At 40.8% G+C, this 16814-nt stretch overlaps 2 protein-coding genes across 3 annotated transcripts; one reads left to right on the top strand and one right to left on the bottom strand.

Annotated features, from left to right (window-relative positions):
* On the top strand, positions 1 to 5852 carry slc7a6os (solute carrier family 7 member 6 opposite strand). 2 transcript variants are annotated; one of them, XR_008321620.1, is made up of 5 exons: positions 1 to 200; positions 852 to 1181; positions 3341 to 3596; positions 3813 to 3945; positions 4979 to 5110. XR_008321620.1 is itself a non-coding variant. In XM_053322888.1 (5 exons), exons 1-5 carry the CDS (start codon positions 12 to 14, stop codon positions 5101 to 5103), a joined length of 984 nt encoding a protein of 327 aa, XP_053178863.1. In that variant the 5' UTR covers positions 1 to 11; the 3' UTR covers positions 5104 to 5852. The 2 variants fall into 2 exon arrangements, 1 of the variants encoding a protein (XP_053178863.1); XM_053322888.1 differs by having other exon boundaries at positions 3341 to 3547; positions 4979 to 5852.
* A 1244-nt stretch (positions 5853 to 7096) lies between these two features.
* On the bottom strand, positions 7097 to 10772 carry slc7a6 (solute carrier family 7 member 6). Its single transcript, XM_053315908.1, has 9 exons — positions 10283 to 10772; positions 10059 to 10184; positions 8955 to 9099; positions 8734 to 8857; positions 8543 to 8646; positions 8321 to 8417; positions 7864 to 8013; positions 7302 to 7485; positions 7097 to 7216 (listed from the first exon to the last, which is right to left on the bottom strand). Exons 1-9 carry the CDS (start codon positions 10770 to 10772, stop codon positions 7149 to 7151), a joined length of 1488 nt encoding a protein of 495 aa, XP_053171883.1. The 3' UTR covers positions 7097 to 7148.
* Between the last annotated feature and the right edge of the window lie 6042 nt (positions 10773 to 16814).

Below are 16814 nucleotides of genomic sequence, written 5' to 3' on the forward strand. Positions count from 1 at the left end.
CTGAGGACAACATGGACCCAAACACGACGATTCTGCGAGTCAAGAGAAAAAGGGGCACCGACCCCGCGGATGCTTTGTTACTGGCTTGCAAACGTATCCGACCAGAGACGTCCCAAAATACCGGCGAGACGGTACCAGAGCCCAATGAAGCCGAGGTGGAAAACTCTGTGTTCAAACTCGTGGCGACCGTAGCGACGCAGGTAAGAGGCCCGCGGGTGCTAACTCAGCTAACCGGGCTAACGTCAACGCAGCTGGCGTGGGAAAGAGTTAGGAGCGGTGTTGGGTAAAGTTCAGTTAGTTAACGCGTCGGTACAACCGTAGCTGGTTTAGTGAAGTTGACTGGCTGATATAAAAGCTGAATTGACCAACTAAAATGACGGCTGTCGTAGGGGAAATAACGCGCCTTCTGTGTTAGCTGTGGTAGCATAGCGCTGGAGCTAACTACCTCCTGTTAGCTCATTTTTGTTGATGTTGAGCGTCGTTGTGACGTGTTAGCCTGTAAAATGGTTTCACTTCATCCAAAATCAATACGCTCTCATTCATATGAAAACGTATTTAAATGCGCCACATCAAGTCACACCCGTCACCTAAGCTATGGAGTGTGGTTTGTAAACATTATAAGGGCAACCTTATGGGTTTAATGACATCACTCAGGAGTTTGACTGATCATTGTGTTTCTATGACTGTTTATCTGATTTAACAAGTGTTTTTAGTGGTGCAGTGAAGAATGGATATGAAAGCTAAGTATAGGTGGCGTGTTCTTTTGAACCTCACGCATGTTTATATATTTATTCCAACCACTAGCAGCTCTTAACTGAATCGACTGATTATTTCAAAATTATTCTGTCTAGGATGCTCCCGTTCAGACGCAGGTTCGACAGGCCCTGGCCCGGCCTCGCATGGCCCATGCCCTGCGCCCCTCTGCCGGCAGCTCACAACGGATCACCGGGGACCTACGGAGCACTAAGTGGAGCACAAGGAGGGAGGAACGCTACAGAATACTGTCCAGCCACCGCACAGGTCTGTCAAGCCCAGCCGAGCAGCAGGATCCCCAGACGGATAACTCTGAGGGGGCAGAGGAAACTGAGAAACACCAGGACAAGTGTTTGGGTCTTGGTGAAATCCAGGTGGTGGATCTCATACATGAGGATGAACAAGGCGAGGACAAGTTGTCTGGCAAGGTGGGTTGAGCGTTATTGTAGTTGGATGATTAGGGATCAATACAGATACATCAATCAGTACCACAAGTTTGTTTTTAAAAGGTGTCACTTCTGCATTATTAGAAAAACAATGGGACATAATATGATTTAAGTAGTAATGTAAAGGTGGCATGCTGGTAGCTGTATGAGATCACCATCTTATTGCTCACCCTCATTTTCTGCTTCAACTATCAACTGATCAATAATGGCAGAACTGTCAGAAAACCAACAAAAAGTAGGACCAAAGAATGTTGAATAAACGGATGCGGATAGTGTTGCCTTCTACAGTTAATAATTAAATGAGTAGGACTCTATCAAAATTCATTACCCTTAAGGTACAGTTCAAACATGGATTTAGGACACACAGTACACAGGCTGTAGTGATAGAACATGTTACCAGAGCTGAAGCAGAGGCTTCAGTCTTCTATCTGTATACACAGGATTTATTCAGGCAACTCAGATTTCAAAGCAGACTTCATTTCAGTTCATGTATGCACCAATAGCCACGCATTTTAAATTTGGCATATTCTTGTCAGGTGTGGGCGGGAAAAACAGTCACATATGAATCGTGACTCTTGTATTCTACTGTTCTCAATCCATTCAATGCCAAAATAAATGTTAAAATGTTAATTAAAATAATGTTAATAACACTGTTAGTGGAAAGGGGAAAAGGTGGAACACAATTGTTAAGTCAGTACAGTGGGGGGAAAAAGTAGGTGCACCTTATGTTTATCTCCCCAAAAAAAAGAAAACTATACACCCGTTCAACATATTGGACAGTGTTGGTTTTTCCTCAGCAGCAGCGAGGCTGTTCAGATATTATGTTAGAAAACAACACAGCTGGGCATTCCTCCACAGCACGAACACCAACTTCAGTTTTTACAGAGGGAATGTTGGTCAGTAAATGACACTTACTGACATACATTGGGATCATTTATCTTAACTGCCACTCACTTTTATATTGTGTTTCAGCGGACTACAGACACCAATTAATGATTTAGCATGCTGTATACTGGAGTAACTTTTCTGTTCATTCAATCGTGAATCAAATCTTGAGATTCCCAAAGATTTCCATCCCTAATTCCTGAAGCCAGCCTGCCCTCCTCCTGCTGCAGGAGTACCTGCTGAGCACTAAATCCTTTAAGAACAGAATTAACTGAAATGTTTAAGTCTGCTTTGTCTTCTACAGCAGTCAATCTTGACAAAAGGTAATGGTAATTGCCTAATGTAGTTTTTTATCTTGTAAAAATAGTAATGTGAAGCAGGAAAGCAATGATGTGTATATTAGCTGTATGAATAACAGTGATGTAACACTGGTCAGGGGAGAGGATGAGCTTTACTGAAGCAGCAACAGCTTTCGTCACACTGTCAAACACTGTTCATATTCATGACACAATGTTCCTTTTAGGCTCCTGATGTAACTGCCATTGCATGCAAATGTAAGGGGAGATGCAGTAACTGTTAAAGTGGCAATATCACAAGATTTCATGTAAATTTAAGTTTAAGTCACTCTTTTTCTGAATGAGGTAACACAGTGCTGATAGAGTCTATAACCTGCTGATGAAGTTCTTACATTCACAGTATTATGATTATAATGAACCAGGTGTCAGTGGCAAATTACCCACCATGCATTCAAATTACAAACAGCACAGATAGTGACACATTTACTTGTGTCTGATCTGCCAGACTCCCTTCACTAGTGTCTTTTTTTTTTCTCTTTTTTTCCCCCCCTTCCTGCTGTGATGTGAGGTCCAAAAAACACCCCTGCAGTTACAGCTTACTGCCATATGATGTCACCAAAGGGAAAGAAATGGAGATGATTGAGATTGCCACTTAAACTATATCTAAACCCCACTTGTCTGTTATGACACCATGCTGACATAATCCTGTGTTGAGCCCTGTGTTGTGTAAGGAATGTGGAATTAGTGTTAAGAAACCAAAGAGTATCACAGATGTTTAATAGCTTATTAATTAATCGTTAAATCACATTTTATTACAAAAATAGATCTTTTATCTGAGCTGACTCATGTGTATTATCTGCCTTTTGTTATTGGAGGTTATTAGTCAGTATTTCTAATATAAACGGCCTCAGTCATGGTTAATTTATCTTCTCCCTTCATTTTTTTCCCCCTTTTCTACAGGTGCAGACCCAGGACCCAGAGGTGATCCTGTGCAACAACACCAAGATGCTGCGGGAGCGTCTGAGCATAACCGGGGAACTAGGTGGCAACAGGCAGCGTGAGCAGGAAGAGGACTACGTGTATGATCTGTACTACCAGGAAACGGTCACACCTGGGTGGATTCAGGACATCCTGTCCGTCAGGGCCTACGCCGATGAGGGAGAACTGGTGTGTGTGGATGGATGGACGGAACAGATGAATGAGTGCAAAAATCGGAGTGAGTGAATGAATAAATGGGTGAAGTAGAGAGTTAGATGACTTAACTTAAATGACTGTGAAATGTGTATTTTGGATAAATGAGCACAGGTCACAGTGCTCGGCAGGTGACTCACACATTTGGACAAGTGGTCATTCAGGCTTTTATCTCTTTATCAATCATTTCTAATAATAAAAAAACAAGGCTGTCAGATAACTGGGTCTTTGTTTAACTCAGGTGCCCGACCTTGTGGTGCATGAAGAGGAGGTGTACGAAGATGATGACGACGAGAATGAAGAAAGCAACTGGAGGAACGATTACCCCGACGAGGAGAGTGAGTCAGGCAGCGACAGAGAGGAGCGCTATGGTGGTACGTTTGCTCATTTGAGATGATCTTAACATTTTTAGTTCAAAACACTCTGGTATTATTTTTTTAGGCAAGTGGGGGTTTTTTTTGAGAACAAATAACACATTTTAAGATGTATAAAATAGAGCGTGGAAAAAACCTTTTGACTCTAGAGGGTTAAAAAAACTCACGGGAAAAGTAGGGCAGGTTTTTTATTTGACACACTTGATGGTGACTGACAGTAATGTCTTCTACATGTAAGCACATGTTCATGTCAGTTATAAAAAATAATTCTGTAACCCATAAAGCATACAACATATCTTTTAAGTGACTCTTTCCTTTCCTTTTCATACCTTTTTACAGTACGTTCATGAAATGCAATATCATCCAATCAAGTCTAAATCTGGAACTAACTTAAACAAGGTTTACTGCCAATTATGATGTAAATGACAAAATGAGGTGGAAAACTAAATTCTATTGCATCTGTGCACATAATGATTTCAAATTATAATCAACATATTTTTCTGTCTTAAATAGATGAGAACTTTTGGCAGATTTCTTCCCGCTTCTCCACATTAGTTTTTTTTAATTTTTTTTATTATAATAATAATTTCCATTAAATCCACATTCATGTAATAAATCTGTGCATACATTTCATTTGCCTCCATGAGAGAAATCCCAATATCTAACTAGAAACCCTGCTGGTTGGTAAATGCAGCAGCCTGTTCCACAAGTTCTCACTTTTTGTATCTCTGTACTCTTGTACATAATGTAAGAACAGAGGAGCTGTTCAAGGAGGTTGTATTTACATGGTGAGACTAGTTAGGCAAGTCCACACACATCCCAGCCAAATACAAGACATCTGAGTGATTTAATTAGTAGTGACAGATTATCGTGTGTGTGTGTACAGCGATGACTGCTCCTAATAATAATCACTTTAGTAACAACATCCTTCCAAATGCCAGCCACTCAACAACAATCAACTCCCTCATTGGCTGATCTGCCTTGTGTGCGTGTGCGTGTGCGTGTGCGTGTGCGTGTGCGTGTGCGTTTGCAGGTTACTGGGAGGAGGAGCACTCGTACAGCCGGAGGAACTGGGAGCGCTACCAGAGGGAAGTGCTGCATGAGCATGCTGAAGATGACGATGAAGATGATGATGGGAACAAATATGATTCCGATTGATCTACCCTCCCATTATTATAGCATCTATTTGTGGCTCTCCTCTTCATGAAATACACCATACTCCATAGACCTCTGTGTAGGGGAAAAAAAACCCAAACATCTTATGTGTAGCACTCATCACACATCAGTTAATAATGAGGTCCAATCAATACATTTATGTGCCAATATTAAAAATTTGACTGAACCACAGAACACTTTCTCGTCTCACTGTTCAGAGAATTGCACATGTACCAAACTCGAGCTCCATCCCTCTCTTTGCTACACAGATGTTGAAGGAGCAGGTGTTATTTCCAGCAGGACCCAGTGTCTTTTTTTTTTTTCTTTTCTTTTTTAATCTGTGGTGGAGTGAATTTGTGTGTGTGGGTGTTTGTTCCAAGTGAACGTGTGTGCGTGTGTGTTGCACATCAGTGTGAGTTGCCTCGTATGCTTCGTGCTGTTAACACTTCTGTTAGTGAGACGTCTCGAGCCGCGCGCGGTTGCAGTTTTTAGGGTGTTTGCATTTTGTGCATGGTAGCGTGTGTACGTACAAGTTGTGTGTGTTTAGAATTTGCATAATGTGAAAGCGTGGCGCGTATATTTTTTGTTGTTGTGGTGAGCGTGTGAGTTTGGTTCAGAAATGTACTTTTTTTTTTTTTTTTTCTTTTTTGGAAGATCCGACTGTTTCTCTGGAATGCTTGTCGAATTAAACTTTTTGTAAATATGTAGATGTGTATAAAAAGAAGGCTTTCAAAATAAATGGAAAACATCTGGTTGTCATTTATTCTTGCATGATAAACATACAGACTGGTTAATTTACATATTAGTCAGACATCACAGAATACAGTGAAAGTTCAATGACTGCTCATGTTACTGGAAGAGGCAGCCTGATGGTTCACGTTGCTGAGTCACTTTCCTGAGGCTAGAGTAATGATTTTCTTCATGATGGATAGTCAATAAGAAAGTGTTGAATCCCAGAGGTGAAAAAAGGAAATCAGTCCCAGCTGATCCAAAGCTCTCAGTGGTCTTCAGCTGAGGTGTTTAATGATCAAGCATCAAAACTTTAAGTTCTAAGTGTATGAATGATACACTAGCTTAAGATCAAGCCCCTTTAAATGTGTGATTGGTCTTTTGCATCAGTTAAGATACAAACTTAAGTAGGCAAAAAAAAAGTGTAGAAAGTCCCACAAGCATCTAGCAGTAATTCACAGATAATTGACAGTAGAACATAGGGGACAAAGATTGTGCGACTGTTGACACAGCTTGACATAATTTATAAATGCAAAGCAACAAAATTACATTAAAGCTATTTTGTCCAAAGTCTTAACATCTGTTTGATGAGTTGAAAGCTAAAGAATTAGAACAAACTGATTTAGTTCAAAGTAAAGCTACACTTGCCTACAGTGTTGGACTGGATATTGCAGACATTAAATGTTTAAAACATTTACCAGTCATTAAACATGCTTAATGGAAAATTGCTCTGTTTCAAACATAATTAAAATGGGGGGAATACCAGAAGGCAATAGGATAAATTGACATCTTCACAAAGCAGCAGACAAAAAAATACTTCCCTTTTTCATTCAGGAAGTAAACACGAATATAATATATTTACCGTAGCTCTTTCTCCTGCTCACACATACTGCACACACACCCTACCATACTTCAGATAAAACAGGTCTTTTTTTTGCATCATTATCAAGTCCCTGTCAAATCTCACAGGCACGTACTACTCAAGAAGGCAGACTTACAACTGCCTGTAAAACCAACGAGGCTATTGATCTATAATGGAGGTCATTAAATTAGTGTGCGTAACAATATTCACTATATGGAGTATAATAATACTATATCAGAATCTGTACTTTTGGCTAAGTTCAGTCTGAATCTGCATCTGTGGCAGAAGTATCAGCGTTGTAAACAAGTGGGTGAAGTCTGAACACTTCGATAAAGTATACAGTACAATAAAAAATCTTTCTTTTTGTCCCCTCACAGCAGCACCCTTGTCTGGTCCACTGGGTGACTGTGAGCTGTGATGCTGCAGAAGCTGCTGGGTAAAGTGTTTGTAGTGCTATTCATTCACTTTTGTCCATCTCTGTCAGTACACAGTAGCAGGAGTACTGGGTGAAATGAGTCAGAGAACCTGCGGTGAAAGAAAACAACATGTTGAGGGAGAATAAAAGATGACGAAGAATATGATCCATGTGACAGATGTGTGGCAGACTCACGCAACAACTTGGTGATGACAGGTGGTCTTTTGGACTCGGGGAGGTAGACGCCCAGGAAGTAGACGGGTACTCCTGACAGGGCGATGGCAATGCCGATTAAAGAGTTGATGGTGTCGCTGTAGAGAGGCACGACCACCAGGAAAATGGTGCACATGCAGAACACCACCGGGTAGAATAACGTCAGCTACAGAGAGAGAGAGAGAGAAATTTCTTTATATAGTGAACATGTTCAGTGCAACTGATTTTAGTAGGCGTATTCAATAAACCTGAGAAACTACAAACTGATGTTACATTCAGTGTAGCAAATATTGAGAATTATTCAGCCTTGTTGAAGCATTTCTATTTTAACTGGTGCAGCTTTTCTAGCAATTACGGCACTAGTTTAGCAGCCCAGGAAACTAACTCAGAGCATTTGCATGTGTTGTGAATCATCTAATATCTACTTGAATAATCAGAGAAAAACACTACCCGAGTTAAACATTAATTTCAGAATAGCTTTTTTGATGCTGAAAAATTCTTACACATTTAAATTCTAGGGCTAGCTGTGATTGGCCGGTCTTACCTTGAGAGGTCTGGGTCGGTCGGGCTCCTTCCAGCGGAGGTAGATCTGTCCTGCGATGGACAGCCCCATGAAGAACCAGTAGCTGAAGCTGTAGTAGTTGATGAGCTGAAAGACGTCTTCCACTGTCAGGTAGATCAGTGACATGATGCACTGAACGGTGGACGGATGGATGAAGAGAGAGAGAGAGAGAGAGAGAGAGTGAGTGTGGAAACAATGAAGGAATGATCATTGTATATAAACAGGAGCTGTTTCAAATGTAATTGTACTCTTTTGCCTTGATGAAATAATGTATTTAGCTTATTGCAGCATGGAAAGCAAAGATATTAATAACTCAAAATCGCGCACACATTCAGCCCATTTATGAGGGGGAGATTAGTGAATGAGTAGTTAATTATTAACAAACATGGCAGATTCCTGGCCTTCCTCCACTTTACATGTAATCAATGAGTATTCGTACATTGAAGATCAGAGCGGGGATTGGAGTGAATCTCTGTATGTGGATCATGGAGAGAGCGTCCGGAAGGTGACCCTCACGAGAGCCAACAAAGAACAACCTGAACACAAGTAATGTATTAAGAGGCAAGCTGTGACATCATTCTTACTGCTGGACTTTCAAACTGCAAATGAACTGCAACATGGCTGGTTTTTGTAACTCTAATCAATGCTCATGTTTTCTTACCTGGATGCAGCTATAATGGAGGCGTTGAGGCCTCCATAGCAGGACAGAGCCACGGCGATGGGGATGATCCAGCTCATCACACCGAGCGTATGATCTGCAAATGTCTGAATCAAGATACATAAACTGGTTTAGTGAGTAGTTTTCAGCAGTTTTCAGCCTCTGATGTGTTGCTGTAGAAAAACAAGACTCACCACTGCCACAGCATCACTGGCCAGTATAGCGCTGATGTCCAGAACAGCATAGTAGGCCACATTAGTCAGGATGTAGATGATGGTGACGATGGGCATAGAGATGGCGATGGCCAGCGGCAGGTTCCTGTAGCACAAAGATGGTGGATTATAACCAAACTGACTCTGGACTCAAATTCTAAACTTGCCTCTGCTTGTATCTTCTATTGAAAAATAAAATTAACCTCTCAGGGTTTTTGATCTCTTCCGTGACAAAGTTGAGGGTATCCCAGCCGGAGTAGGAAAAAAGGGCAGAGTAGAGCGCCAGCGCGATGTTGCCAGGATCTTTAGATGATCCTTGAAAGGCGGATTCAAAGTTGGTTGTGTAACCTAAGACAGAGACAGTTTAAAAAGGAGCAATCAGTAACATTTTAACGCATGTACAAAATGACTGAGTGACTTTATACTTTTTTAACTCCTTACACAGGCAGTTTGATCTGTACTGTTTCAGCTACTGATTTTCAGCCATGACAAGATGCTCTTCTACTCTCCCTCTCACACAAATAAACAAGTTGTGAAAATGCTCACATATGTCTATTAAAGGTGCAGTGTGTAGTATTTAGTGCACATCTGAATGCACCCTCTCCACTTCCAAGCATGAAGGATGGTCTCTGTGGAAGAGGACCTGCTCCTTATGTAGACATAGAAAACAGGCCATTGTAAAGTAATTAAAAACACAATGCTTCTTATTGTCAGGTGATTATACACTAATTAAAACATACTTATGTTCCACTAGATGCCGCTAAATTCTACACACTGCACCTTTAAGACTGAATACAGTTCTTTTACACTTGAGTAGTCTTCTTGACAGGTGTGTTGGTAAAGTAAACATTTACTAAAAAGGAAAAAGAGGACATCTGCACACTGTTTTCACTCAATAAAGATACTCTTAATAAATACATTTTGGTCACTGACCTTCTTAAGGTATATCATATACAATGTATTTATTAAAAAGTACCTTTATTCAGCAAGTGTGCGATGTTCAGTTTTTCCTTTAGAATGCACATCCTTTAAGATGTAACTAACTGAGTCTAAACAAGGGGTGTCAAACATCCAGCCTGCAGGCCAGAACCGGTCCATCAAGGGGTCCAATTCAGCCTACCTGGTAACTTTGCAAAGTGTGAAAATGGCAGAAAAGTAATTCCAGTTTTCAATAAAATGCAGCGCTATGCTGGCTTATTGTCACTCATCATTCCCAGTTAAGATTAGGAGAGACTGTAGAGGAGAAGACTGATCCTTGAACAGCTGTACAGCACAGAGGAACTAAGTGTTGCCGTGATGCCGCTCACCCTGGCACAGCTTAACGATGCCGGTGATGATGATGACGATGAGGGCTGCCACCTTGGCATAGGTGAAAACGTCCTGCACACGGGTACCCCACTTCACGTAGGCAGCATTGATGAATGTCAGTAGGCCTGAGAGGAGAGAGGAGTTCAGCACAGAGGTTAATGGTTTTAGACCTTTTCTTGTAGGAACAGCTGAAACCACATGTGCAGACAGCTGTGGGACTTACACAAGCACGCTGCAGCTATGAACCTGGCTGCTGTGTAAGGTGGCTCACACGTCGGGAAGAGCGGTTGCACCAGGTAGTTGGCGAACGTGATGGCGATGACCGCCTGGCTGGTGGGCTCAATAATCAACAAAGACGTCCACAGACGGATGAAGGCGATGAAGCCACCAAATGACTCCAGGATGTAGGCGTACGACGCCCCTGATTTGGTGATGGTGGTGCCCAGCTCAGCGTAGCAGAGGGCCCCCACCACAGAGAACAAGCCCCCAATGACCCAGATGATTAGTGACAGCCCATAGGAGGCGCTGTAGAACAGCACACCCTTCGGGGAGACAAAGATGCCCGAGCCGATCATATTCCCTACGATCAGGCTGACTCCATTGAGCAGAGAGATCTCTTTCTTCAGCTGCATGCTCTCTTTGGGTGGCTCCACCAGCTGGGAGGAGTGATCGGTGCTGTCATTCATCTTCTTGGAGTCTTGGTGGTCGGCCATGGCGCCCGTCGTCTCAGGGCTGAGTACCAGCTGTGGAGGCTACAGGTCCCTGTTGTCTTTCCAGAGACTTCTGGAACAATCTGTGTGACACATTCAGGAGAAACAAGTTAGAATAGAGCTGTTAAAATAAATGTAGTTTAAAGTGATTCAGCAGAGGCCAAGAGACAATAAACAGAATATTGGAGCTGATGATGTCACTATTAAAGGATGTAGCAACGTGTAAATAAAACACGTCTGTGATAAAACGAGTAAACTGACAGAAAATGTAGTAACATCATCAACTCAAGCTGTTTGTTTCTGCGTGCTCTACTTTTCCAGCTTCTCTATTATTTTCAGAAACATATAAAAGAAATAAATGACACTCAGTTTTTTTAGGAGGAGGTATTATACGTCTGAGTTTTGAATGCTGAGCCACGTCTTGGACAATTTTCTGTCATGACAGACAATAAAGTTTCTGAATCTAAGTCTGAAACTAAAGATCTACTTCCATCACTAGATTTCTGCCACAACACACCTCCTCCAAGAAAGCCAAAAAACACGTGAAAATCCCTTTAAAATGTCTTTTCATTTCAATCATTAGAGTTTTCACCTCCTTTATAATCTCATATTAGTTTAAGAGTATAAGTAAAACATAAATAAAAACTAATGAAAATGTAAAAACTATAACTGGTGGAGTGACACCTAGTTGAGGTAAGGAGCAGGTTAGCAGTGCAGCGCTGTGTGTGTGTGTGTGTGTATATATATTGTAGTGTAGGTGTGGAATGTACAATATCACAGTTAAATAAGACACCTATAAATCACAGTGAAGGGGGGGCTGGTGCTTCTCTCGTCGTCTGTGTGCATGTGAGGCGCACTCTTCAGGCTCGATCATTAGGCATTTGTTCCACACGTGCAGACTCAACGGCTGCACCAGCTGTTTACCTGCTGATAAACAGAGCGATCAATGAGTCAAACAATAGCACTGCTGATCACATGTATCTCATTACTCAACCACAACCTGAATCTGAGGTGTGATGGTTATGTGAGGGTTTATATGTGTGTGCGTGAACCTGTGAAACTCAGCCACTGTTCTACTTTTTGTCAAACTATGAAGAAGACTGTGGGTCTAGGGTTAGGCTGTATCTGGAAATTTGGAGTTGAAACAGCTAATTTATGATGTGACTAACAAGTAATTACTTTGTTTCAGTTTCTCAGCAGTGATGATCTGCATTTTTCTGCAAATATCAGTTAGTTAAGGAATATCTTTGGAATTCGGATCAAAAAATGAGTTGATCAACAGAGCAAATAATTGGCAGGATAATAGAGAATGATGTTTAGCTGTACTCCATATGTCATAGATGACTTTGTAGCTTTATCATTCTCATACTCTCTGAGAGAAAGTGAGATCTTTATCACCTGCGGTTGTGTGCCATTTTAGAGGCTGTTTACACACTCAGTAGGTAACCAGAGACAGTGAGAGGAGGAGCTACAGCCAGGTAAACATGACACACAGCTCCACATAATGACAACTATTCTACATCAATCACAGTGACACTTTTTTTTTTTTTTAAAGTTGCATGAAACCTAACAAGCAGCAGAACATTTAAATGAGTAATGTGTCATTGTGTCAGCTTCTACAAGCCTGAACTGTTTACAGTGCATAACAAAAATGGCCATCAATAATATGTGAATAGACATCAATGGATATGAAGTGCCTTCCTTAAAAATATCATAAACTTAAGAATATGGCACATAAGATGATAAATAGGTGGATAAAGCCTTTCAGTATGTAGGGTGTGTGTGTGTGTGGGGGGGGGGGGGGGGGGGGGTAGTGATGTGTTATCCTAAACCAGCCAGGATGAGCTGGTTTCAGTCTGAAGGCTGGGCCAGTAGGGATCAGTCTATTTCCTGATATGAGGTGAAATCTATATTAAGGGACCAGCGTTTGTCACACTGTAACAAACAGGATGATAAGAACCACATCTTTAACAAAGGCGGACCGGCGTCTGCTTACTTGGAAGAACAAATGTCAAGTTACACTGAATGACAACATGTGACTTCCGCTTAACACTTTCAAAATAAAGACACAATCATATATCTTGCAGTTTTCGTGTAAATGTTTCGTTTTTACTGAATATATACATTTCAATTCATTTATACAACAAAACCACATAACTTTATATCACATATGGACTAAAGTTATACTGACAACGAGGCTGAGCCCCGCTGGTTTAAGTAGCAAAACCTGAAAATATGGTAATAATAATAATAATGAATAAAAACGTAGCTTCATTTGCTGTTAATACACAGCTATCATTAAACATATTAATAATGAGCTCATAATAATAACAGAGCTAGCCTCTCTAATTAGCATCTATCACTGCAGGTTAGCTGATGCTTTGTCCTGCTTGTTGCTAACATTACCACAGCTTTAAATCATAAATATTCAACCCAGAGAAAAAATGTATACGTTCACCTCACCGTTAACGTATGTGACAAAATATACAAAGTGAAATAAATGATAAAAAGCTCATTCCGGCTTTCATTTTGAAAGTGAAGCCGCTCACCTCCGGTGTTATCTCGGCTATTGTCGGTTAGCTTGCCGCAGTTCTCCTCAAAACAAATAAAAAAGGGATTTCCTTTTTGTCTCACAGGTAGCTTTGTCCTCCATATTACGCTTCCTTTGTTACTAACAGTTTCTGAATTAGCTGCAACCGTTTCAGGGGGTTTTCAGTCTTACCGGTGATGGTTTTCCTCCTGCCAAGCGCTTTTTTGACAGTCAGCCAGCCAGCACGGTGTCCGCCGGTAAACACAACTGTCTGCCGCTGCTCCGAGGAGACGTCATGTGACGTTGCTGCACTGACTTCTACACTGTACGCACGCGCGCGCACGCGCACGCGCGATTTAAAACACAGCTTCAGTCACAATCCTGAAAAAACATATTGTTACTGGATACCTTGTCCTTTTCTCTTATATTACATGAACATAAACAGTGCTGTGAGATGGCTATTAAGACCAGTGCTGCCAGTGTGTGAAGGACAGGTGTGTAATTAGAGCAGTCCTGTTAGGAGCATGGGACAGAGGTGAAGCCCTTTGAGCAGCATGTGCCATTATCATGTTAGTGAAGTGTCAGGGATGATGCAACAGAAAACGCAAAAGAAGGAAACTCAATGTGCTGGTAGGTGTGCTCTTAGTATAGAACCCATTCATAGTTACAGTTTACTGCACAATGGGTGCAGAAATTTTGGAGAGGAGTAAAACACATTAGTATTGCCTTATTACAGTTATATGAAGGGTTAAATTGTTGTGTGTTGATCTTTTTATTTTAGTTTCAGTTTTAAAGCAAGGATGAAACTGATAAAACAAATACTACAGTGATTATGTTAGAGATTACCAGACATCAAAGAGAAGAGTGCAAGCTGCAGTCAGAACATAGAGTATTGAGTAACATACTGAGTAACAGTAATTGTACTGTTATGCTTTATAAAGTTGCTTTTCAGGTCACATTGGTGGAGTTGATGTCTTTATGTTTAGCAGTACTCTCCTGGTTCAGAGCCATCTTTTATCACACTGTGACCTCACATGTCTGCTTTGGCTGGCAGTGGAGATAAAAGGCTTGTAAGAGAGTGAAAATAGGCTGCTTTTGAGTTTTTCTTGTGACCGTAAAGTCAGCTTCTTCTTCCAAGATAGTACTGAGTGACTATCATGATGTCATTGTGGGGGTTAAAATAAACAGTGAGCACAGTTGTAGCGCAGACGTTGACAATTTCAGTGGCAAACAAGCAGCATGTTGGAAAACAACAAATGTCAAACCTCGAGGGAGGAAACACACTGCAGATAAGTAGGAGGGACGACTGAACAGGAAAACAGCAAGCCTCAAATGTGCTTACTTTGTACACACACACACACACACACACAGAGAGAGAGAGAGAGAGAGAGAGAGAGAGAGAGAGAGAGAGAGAGAGAAATTAGACAAACACAACCACATGTTCCTTCTAAACATAAAGATTTGTTTTATTAACACTCAATATACATCCATTTAAAACATACAGGATAATTTGAGACAAATTACATAAAAGTTCACAATAGAAAACAAAAATGTTCAAACATCACAGTATCTAAAAGAAAAAATATCAATTGAAGGTTCAGCTGGAGATGATAGACATGTTATATTCATGAAATGTGAAATCATGAAATCATTTGGTCCATTTTGAGCATGAATTCCTGATAATTATTACGGTATGTTCCATCTGTATTATTTTGAATGAAGCTCTGGAATAATCGCAACAGTCATCCTTTATAAAACATTATTGAAAAAGCTAAGTACATTTTTAGAGATTGAAAGTCTTAAAGGATCAGTGTGTAGGATTTAGTGACATCTAGTGGTGACAATTCAGATTGCAAAAAACCTGAACACTCCTCCTCTCACCATCTACTTACAAGTGTGTTGGGGAACTTACAGTGACTATTGGTGCTTTTCCACTATACAGTTCTAGCACTCAGCTCGACTTGGCTTGACTCGACTCGGTACCAGGAATGACCTTTTCCATTACAGTGGTACCTACTCAACGTGGGTGGTCATAGCACGGCTGCACGAAACTGCCGTGACTTCGTTTTATACACGACACAAACACAAACAATGGAGGACACCGGGGCAATAGTGTACTTGCTGCTGGGTCTGTGGCTTTTTGTCACAAATAAAGCAAACCTGGTATTTAAAAATGCCAGGTTTGATTCTTGTCACGGACGGCTCATGACTCTTCCAGTGACGACTCTCTGACCAATCAGTGGCCGACAGTCTGTTGAAGTCACATTTTAGTATTGGCTCGGCTCGCTTGGAACCTCAGCAGAGCAGGTTCTAAAAAAGTGCCAGGTACCAGGTACTATGCCTAGTGGAAACGCAAAAAAAACGAGTGGAGTCGAGTCAAGCTGAGTAGTGCTAGATCTGTACAATGGAAAAGCGCCATTACAAAACACACGTCCATTCTGGGCTTTAGTAAACACTCTAAGGTAGTAAAAATGTCAGTGGTAGGATTCAATAGTAAGTACTATCATATTGATTTTGGGTACACATTTGTTTCATTAGAAAGGTAGTGGAGGGTTTGAGTTCACTCTACATGCTCCTGGGATGGGTGAGAGCGCTGACTTTTGCTGTTTCCATAGAGGCAATCTGGAAGAACATGAGACGCACTGTGTCCTTATTGCTCCTCTTTTACCTGCTTTATATACAGGTCAGTAAACTGTGAATAAACCTTAAATGTTACATTATCCTGCCACGCTTTAATAGTGTGAGTGGTTGCACAGAGTGTAGGATAGTGTGTAGTGAGTTATTTACGGCTAAAAGTCGTTACTAAGTTAAAAAAAAGTCCCCTGCGGACGCCAATTTGTGTCTAGTGTCTCTGTGGCACAAGTTGAGAGTGGATATAAGTTTCTGAGAGCTCCTGTACACTGTGTATCTTCCAGAAAGTTAAGAGTTATGGTTAATGTGTTTACAATGAACATGTACCTTTGTTCAATTTAAATATTCATGTTTACAAATTGAACATTGACTGTTTGAGATATCTGGTAAATGTAGGGTTAAACCATGTGACACAAGCACTTTGTAATTAATACATTTCAGTGGTCTGTACATTTTACTGAAGCAAAGTATCCAGTAGGTTGTATTTAAAGATATACTGTATATTACTGTTGAGTTACACTAAATGTAAATAGAACCAGTTGTATACTAACAAAAAGAAGAAATGTAATTTATTTAAAAAGAATGTTTATTGAATATAAATGATAATGAAAATGTGTTGATCACAGAAACAGAATCTGACCAGAAAGAAATGGTGAGAAAATGATTCAAGTGATATGATAGATTGTATATAAATCTGAAATGAAGAAGAGACAGAGATGTATTGTGTTAACATGTTGTGAGTTGTTGAATAAATCAAACTCAGAGGCAATCTGGAAGGAAACAAGATGCACCATGTCCTCATTGCTCCTCTTATACCCACTTAATACAGGTAGCATATTTGTTACTGTGGTCCTCCATCCCTGGGACTCATAACAAAAACACAA

Source organism: Scomber japonicus, chromosome 1 (assembly GCF_027409825.1).
Source record: "Scomber japonicus isolate fScoJap1 chromosome 1, fScoJap1.pri, whole genome shotgun sequence".
Lineage (NCBI taxonomy): Eukaryota > Metazoa > Chordata > Actinopteri > Scombriformes > Scombridae > Scomber > Scomber japonicus.